Source organism: Zeus faber (assembly GCF_960531495.2).
Source record: "Zeus faber genome assembly, chromosome: 17".
NCBI classification, from domain to species: domain Eukaryota; kingdom Metazoa; phylum Chordata; class Actinopteri; order Zeiformes; family Zeidae; genus Zeus; species Zeus faber.
In genome coordinates this window covers 9001274-9009285 of record NC_137204.1, presented here as the reverse complement: position 1 = coordinate 9009285, position 8012 = coordinate 9001274, and the positions used below count along the sequence as shown (strand labels likewise).

The 8012-nt window shown below is 43.7% G+C and overlaps 1 protein-coding gene across 3 annotated transcripts; it reads left to right on the top strand.

Moving 5' to 3' along the window:
- The first annotated feature begins 126 nt into the window (after window positions 1-126).
- Window positions 127-5216, top strand: mzt2b (mitotic spindle organizing protein 2B). 3 transcript variants are annotated; one of them, XM_080017871.1, is made up of 5 exons: window positions 127-264; window positions 367-580; window positions 679-836; window positions 3093-3233; window positions 4890-5216. In XM_080017871.1, the coding sequence occupies exons 2-5, from the start codon at window positions 405-407 to the stop codon at window positions 5036-5038; spliced, it is 624 nt and encodes a 207-aa protein (XP_079873997.1). In that variant the 5' UTR covers window positions 127-264; window positions 367-404; the 3' UTR covers window positions 5039-5216. The 3 variants fall into 3 exon arrangements, with proteins under 3 accessions (XP_079873997.1, XP_079873995.1, XP_079873996.1); XM_080017869.1 differs by having other exon boundaries at window positions 3090-3233; XM_080017870.1 differs by having other exon boundaries at window positions 172-227; window positions 3090-3233.
- Window positions 5217-8012: the final 2796 nt, after the last annotated feature.

The window sequence follows — 8012 nt, the reverse complement described above, 5'->3', positions numbered from 1 at the left end:
ACACAGTATTTGAAGCGCTGGGGGGGGGGGGGGGGGGGGCGTGGAACGAGTGGAACGCGGCGATGACGTCATTATGATGCGCCCACGCTCCAGCAGACTGGGGCGCTGTTGTGACGCTGTTGTGACAGCCTCCGGAGTGGGTCGCGCTACCAACGTGAGGTACTTTTGAACTGAAGTGGAAAAAAAAAAACAACAACATCTGTTACATCAGCGACTGTGGACGCCAGGTAGCGCTCCTCGAAAGGAATCGCCCGGTGTTTACATGTATGTTACAACCCACGCCGGTGCATTTGTCGACAGTGCGACGGGAATAATAATAATAATAATAATAATAATAACAATAAAACGCCTTTCTGTTCTTCTCAGGCGAGCCGGGCTTCCAGGCGCCCTCATCCACGTCAGCGATGTCTCAACAAGCCCAGCAGCCTTTACCCGCCGCCCCCGATTCCCCGGCGCTGGTGGTAACTAGCAGTGTGCAGAAATTCGCCATGAAGAAAAAGAAGATCCTCAACCCCGAAGAGAGCGAGCTTTTTGAATTAACCCAAGCTGCGGGCATCACGATGGACCAAGAGGTCTTCAAGTGAGTGTGACTATCACTAAACCCGAATCCAGCTTTGATCCATCCCTCATCGCCCTCTTTTTTTTTCTACATATATATATATATATTTTTTTTACTAGAATCATAGTGGATCTATTGAAGATGAACGTCGCTCCACAAGCAGTGTTTCAGACCCTGAAGGCGATGTGTGCGGGCCAGAGGATTGTTGACAGTGCGGGGGACAGCGTTTCCCACCCCAGCAGCGTAATCACAGCCACAGCACCGGCAGAGCACAGAGGTCAGTGATCGACTCACTTCGATTATGTTGAAGCTAAAAAAAAAAAAAGAGGGTTTTAACTGCTTTTTAATATCAAAACAATAATAAAAACCTTCCGTCTTGTGTTTTTTTTTTTGTTTTTTTTTTAATTGAAGTTCAGCAATGCAACAGAGTATGTCTGTCAGATACACAGTACAATACGGAAAAATCGGAGGTTTTTGAACGCACCATGTCTTCCCTCTGGAGGTTACCAACTCCTTATCTCTCTACATCTTCTCTTCTCTTCGTCTTCTCTTCTCGGGTTTTTAGTGGCAGCTTGCGTCCTGCAAAGTTATTTACTGCCATAGAGTCACTCTCCAGATCTATCAGTCGTGAGTTCATTTTATACAGTATGCTGTATATTAAGAGGATGAGAGCGGCTGCTTAATCCTGTTGCCGGAGCTTTCGCATAGGGTGCACCAGCGTATACCCTCAGAAAGGTTTTTGTGATCCACTTTAATGGGATATCCCACACAATTTGGATAGTCATCCAACTGTTGATTATATCACGTTATGGCAGCTGTGGGGAAGACATGTTTATGGAAGTCGTGATTGGAAAGTGTTACCATTTCTACACTGCTCATTCAGAGTGAGTGGGGGGGGGCAGTAGAGTTTTAATTTTCATTCTCGGTGTTTTTCAGGCTAAAAGTATCGGACACACGACAACAGCAGTACGCACTGACGTGGTTGAGGTTTCGTTAAAACCTGGATGTTTGATATATCTTGTCGTTCGAGTCTGATCAATATGGATCGACATTTAGTGAAAAATCCGGTGAAAAAATGTCGTCATTTCATTCGTTTCTGGAGCTGGACGCTTTGTGTCCAATTCTCCTCCAGCCACTTAGGAGTACGAGATCTAGACAGACAGCTTTAGCCGGGGCTGCGTTAAATTGAGACTTTTAAAACTGTCACTCGTTCTGCGTTTTACAAAACCCCGAAAACTATAATTGTTCAAAGAAGTTGTTTTCGAACCGCAGGAAGTTCTAAGAACCGTTGGAGGAACCGACCTTTTCTTTTGTGTCCACTCTGCATCAGCCAGGAACAATGGTATTTCTTTCTTTCATTCAGTGTTCAGTCTGTTTGAATGGAACCGTGTTGTTGTGAACTTCCACACAGAGTGATATCCTTCCACAGAGACATCTTAAGGCAGGACTCTGTGGACCAGAGGTAGTAGACAGCCACCTTCATATTTTTAGGATGAAGTAATAACACGCAACAAGTGTATCGGCTTGTAGTAGTAAATCTGTGTGTCACAAGGACTTGCATCACCCAATGCTGCGTTTAAAGGAATTTCAGAAAATTGTAACTCGTTACCGTAGTAATGCTGAGATAAAGACAAGCAACATTATAAACTGATGCTACATTCCATTGGAACTCGAAAATTTGTAATTGGTGTCGATACAAAGTGATGGTGTGTTTATGGAAACTCGGTCAAACTGTAATTTGTATCTGATGCAACTAAGCTGGATCCTGTGTATTTGTGCCTGCAGCTACATTTATTATTGTTATTGATTAATTGGGCTATTGTGTTTTGGTTGAAGTAATGACTGCCTTTGGTTTTGTTTAAATGCAAGAATTTTCCAGCTACTCGAGGCCAGGACAACATGGCTATAGGACTACAGACACACACACACACACACACACACACACACACACACACACACACACACACACAGGCACACACTAAATATATACTCTAACATTTAACCCAAGTTTCAAGAATAAGTCTTAAACTTTACATGGATTCCAAGTTGCTTCCACTCTTAATTTATATACTACAAATCAACTTGAGATTGTACAACGATTTATTACTTATTTCACCTGAGATCACTATTCAAGGTTGTGAATGCATCAAGATGTATTTGATGGACCTAGTTTGAGATGTATATTTTGGTTTATTTCATTGATGATGGCATTAAAAAGAGAGACTATTTTTGGTCCATTTATTAATTTATAATTTATTTATTAATGACAAATATTGCCTTTGTTGTCGCATTTATTCATGTACCATTTAAATCAAGTCTTCCTCCTAAATGACACTGAACAAAATACAATCTGCTATACCATCTGCTATGAGTTCGATTTCCACTCACAGAAGGCCACATCACAATCCTTCTTATTCACATTATTATTATTATTATTGTTTGTGTGTGTGTGAGTGTGTGTGTTCGAGTTTTTTTTTTTTTTATGTATATGCGTCCATGCATATGTTGGTGTGTCTTTCGTTTCCTGAAGAAGGCGACTCTTTGGCCTCTGGCAAGAGCGCTAAGCCCCCTGCAGCAGCTGCCTCTTCGGCATCTGGCCCCAGGGCCACCAGAGGAGTCGGAGCTAAGATTGTGGTCTACGGCCCCCAAGACAATAGCTCTCATCACTCACAAGGTCCCCACCCCCACCCCCACCCCCACCCCCACCCCTACCCCCGCTCCCACCCCCACGCTCTGCCTCACACCTCCATCTCATACCTGCTTGCTTCCCCCATCTCTTCAGATGTTCGTGTGTGTGTGTGTGTGTGTGTGTGTGTGTGTGTGTGTGTGTGTGTGTGTGTGTGTGTGTGTGTGTGTGTGTGTGTGTGTGTGTGTGTGTGTGTGTGTGTGTGTGGTGCGGTGCATGGCTTTGCGGTTGTGCTTGCCCTTTTCGTACGGACGGAGGGGGGATGCGATGCGCCCATGCGTTCTTGTTGATATTAATCGCCGCCATCTTTTCACAACTGGTTGGACGTGCCGACTCGTGTTCATCGGCGCGTCCTTTCGTTCGAAGAGGCTATAAAGTGCAAAGGAAACCTGCTTCAAGTATGGCCTCTGAGGCACATTTGCCATTCCACGAGTCCTTAACTGACTTGGGCTCACGTTCCGTAGTATAAAAAGCCATTAATTAACGATACTAATGTGAATAGGTTCCAAGAACCAGGGTGGATTCCCGATTAAGGTGACAAAACTGTCATATAACTTGAGATCCATTGATAAAGGAAAACACTTTCTGGCCACTTGAACTTACAGTATCTACTCCCATCCGCTGTACTGTGTTGACATGCATGTAACTTAACCGTGATCATTGGTCATTTTATTTAAAGGGCTGTAATAACAAGTATGACTTATCCCGCCACAGTGTTTTGGTTTCTGATATGATTTTCACCATATGTCATCCATCTTCTGTCGCCATGTGGGGATCCTACATCATTGTTGCTACTAGGGATGCAACATATATATGTTTTTACTCACTTCTGGCTACTTGCCGATGCTAAGTACTGATATGAATCCTACAATATGCTCATACACTAATATTGATATTATTAAAACAGTGTTTATTATTCTGAAAATAAAACAAAATCAAGGGAAAATCCCCCAAAAAGAAACATCATGTTATGTTGTGTACATAAGCACCATATCACACCCTATACAGATATTAGATAGAAAGATAGATACTTTATTCATCCTTGAAGGGGAAATGCAGTGTCAGCAACAGCTTACGTATAAAAATAGGCAAGATATGGAAAATGTGGAAATATACATTAAAACCAAAAGGTTAACTCTACACATTAAAATATGACAATATGCACTAAAACTAATGATGATGACAAGATGAGAGAAACAAATAAAATAAATGATAATTTACTATAAACCCAATGACAAAAACATTACATAGAAGCTGAACATATGGACACAAACCAACAGAAAATAAAGCTAAATTAAACATGAATGGAATGACAGAAATAAACCTAAACCGCAAAAATGAGCAGTAAGGTTATATAACACTGTATCGACAAAACAATGAATTATATTAGTAACTAATTCTATTCGAATCGAACGCATCCCTGGTAGTTACGGTGCTATCATCCAACTTGAAACGTAAGTCATATATGTCTAACATTTGTACAATTGTGTGTGTGTGTGTGTGTGTGTGTGTGTGTGTGTGTGTGTGTGTGTGTGTGTGTGTGTGTGTGTGTGTGTGTGTGTGTGTGTGTGTGTGTGTGTGTGTGTGTGTGTGTGTGTGTGTGTGTGTGCGCGTGCGTGTGTGTGTGTGTGTCTGCGCGCGCAGTCCGCGGCAAAGCAGCAGCATCAGGCCACAGTGAGCGGAGCAGGGAGGGCTCCAGCCAGAGGGTGCAGCGGCAGCCCAGTGCCACCAGGGGGCAGAAGACCAAGAGCTCCGGCAGCAGCAGCTCCTCCTCCCAGATAACGTCTAATTAGGATTTAGGGATCTCACCATTGTGGGACATTGGATAACGCGGCAATCCAATTAGCAACTGTCATGTATATTTCATGGTGTAACCTTTTTTTTTTTGTAGGTACAAACTCTCCTTGTTAAATGTTGTGTGCCAGCATTGTAATGTTTTATATTTTATAAATTGATGCTTCTTAACGACAATGACTCTTGCTCTTGAGCCACCCTCAACCTTGTCTGTTTGGACGTTGCAGCTCTCTTTTATCATACTTTTTTTTTTTTTTTTTTTTGCATTTTCTGAATTTATCATTGCTAGGATCAATGGTTCAAAAGGGCCTGTATGACTTTTAATATTTTCTAAAATGCAAATGTTTTGAGCGTCTGATATTTCTGAAGCCCCAACTCATTCACAAACAAGGTGTGTGTGTGTGTGTGTGTGTGTGTGTGTGTGTGTGTGTGTGTGTGTGTGTGTGTGTGTGTGGTGTGTGGTGTGTGTGTGTGTGTGTGTGTGTGTGTGTGTGGGAGGGAACTGAGCTTCAGGGCTTTATGTCGCTGTAGGTCTTTTATGTGGCCGTTTGTCCTGTTTATATGCTCCTGCCTCTTCTCTGCACTCTGCATCGATGGCTGTGTGCCGGTAATTGATGGCACCATATTGCTGTGGTGTAGCAGGTTTAATGGGGCTTGACAGAGCAAGGGAAAGCAGCATGCAGCCAGGGAGGGAACTTAACCCTTTCCACCACACCCCCACCACCTCCTCCACCTTCCTAGCCATTATTCTGCATACACTGTCGTGCAGCAAGCGTACGTTGACAAACACGTTTTTTCTTTCTATCACTTTCTTGTGCACCTATCCATGAAACTACTGAGAATACAAGTAGTCCCCCGATTTATCCTATAGAGAACAACCATTTTTTGTGGTATTCCCACTGTTAACAGTTGACATACAGGATTGAGGGGAGCACAGGTGTACTGTATCACTCTTACACCATTCATTTATTGATTGATTTATTCATTTATTTATTTATTTTCCATCTATTTATTTATTAAAAGGGGAGAGAGAGAGAAAAAAAAACCCCTGAAAACAGACAAAACAACTTTATTTTCTCGCGTCACCGCCCACGGTCTGACCCTCCATTCTTTTCGGTCCGAACAAAGGTAAATCAGATGAGTTTCACACCGGCAGGCTGTAATCCCTCATAACACCCGTAGGTGGCAGTGTGGTCCCGAGATATCGCCTCGGCCTCTCAGTTCCACAGTTCTTCACTCCGGTGAATGGCTTCTTCTTTTTTTTTAAATTATTATTATTATTATTTTTTTAAATTCTATTCTATTTCTATGTTATGAGGGAACATCACAATATACTTTAGACACCCCCCCCCCCACCACCACCACCAAATAAATAAATAAATAAGAAAAATTATCTTTTGTGTTTTTACGCGCGGACTCGGGCCCGGCGCACATATATCCGGAGCGCGTGCAAGCGCTATGTGCGCCATTAATCAACGGAGGCAATAAAAACGACGCCATTGTGTGCGCGGCAAGGCAAACGGCGCCCTGAAGAACGAGCGAAGTCAAAGCTGTTGGCAAATCACTAATGCACGGTGTTGGTCTGGAGGCCGCTTCTCACACAATCTCCCTCTGTAAGCTGTTCCCAGGTGACAAAAAAAAAAAAAAAAAAAGAAGGCCGAGGGGGGGGGGGACGACGACACTATTTTAAGCGCTGATATCACACCTCTCGTTTTTAACCCCATCACCCCGCGCTCCTTCCCCCCTGGACGGGTGAGGAGCGCGGTGCCCGGGCTGCGGTGGCTGAACGCGGCCCCCCGATCTCAACCCTCGCCCCCCCCCCCCCTCCTCCCTCCTCCTCCTCCCGCTATCTCCTCCCCTCTTTGTCTGCTGCTGACGCCGACATAAATTCCCCGTCCCACCATTTTCCCTAATTGTATTGTCCGTTTCTCTTACCTGTTTTTTTTTTTTCCCCCCTCTTACGCCCGCCCCTCCCCACCCCTCCCTCCCGCCATCAACCTCCTGGCCGCTCGGCCCGGGCCGCGGCCGAAGATTGACTATTTCCTCGGCGCGCCTCGGCAGAGCTCTTATCAGAGGTGGAGCGGCTGATTGTCGGTCTGTCTCTCAGGCGGATTGACAGCTCGGGCTTTTGCTGCTGGAAATGCCCGATTCGGTCAGTGTTTGTCTGCGAGGCCTTATCTCTCCCCAACCTTATATTAACTGCCCTGACAGGACGTGCGGGCAGGCTCCCTCCATCTTATCCCCGACACTCCCCCGCAATGCTCAACAACAACAACTGACGGAACATTTTCCACTTTTTATTATTATTTTTATTATTATTATTATTATTATTATTATTATTATTATTATTATTATTATTATTATTATTATTTTAACCCTCCTCTTCTACCTCCCTTCTGCTGTGAAATCAGGATGAGTTAATTCCGGCAGCCACATTCGCTGTACATCCTGCGCTCGGAAAAGCGTAACAGCCGACAAAATGGAGAATACAAATAAGAACTCAATTAAAAAGAGAACAAAAAGTGAGATTACAATAAAAAAATAATAATAATAAATCGAATGTGTACAAATAGCCGGACAATACAAAAAAAAAAAAAAAGTACACAACAGAAATAGACGGTTCGACGGTTGAACCAAAAATTGAAAACATGCAAAATATTGACAAGAAGATCCGCTGTGACACTCACCTCCCTTTTTATTCAGTGCAATATCTGTTTTTTCTTCCTGTTTTATCGTAGTATCGGAGCTGTTTACCGCGTTACAGTGTCCCGCTCCGTGATTACGTATCGCGCCCGATTTCTGTCTCCTTCCCGTTTATTAGACAGCGACTGAGGAGGTAAACATGGCCCCTTAAGCTTTATTTATTTATTCACTTTATTAGCACGTAGCTGCTCATTCCGTATGTTAATGGAGGCTGTGGGGAAAAGGAGCGAGTTCACACTCACTTGGACCCCTATTGTGTGGCAGGCTGTC

Excerpts from the sequence above, each read along its gene's own strand:
- mzt2b (XM_080017869.1), top strand. The coding sequence starts at position 405 with ATGTCTCAACAAGCCCAGCAGCCTTTACCCGCCGCCCCCGATTCCCCG. Across the intron at positions 581-678 it reads ATGGACCAAGAGGTCTTCAA|AATCATAGTGGATCTATTGA; the intron begins GTGAGTGTGACT and ends TTTTTTTACTAG. Across the intron at positions 837-3,089 it reads AGCACCGGCAGAGCACAGAG|AAGGCGACTCTTTGGCCTCT; the intron begins GTCAGTGATCGA and ends CGTTTCCTGAAG.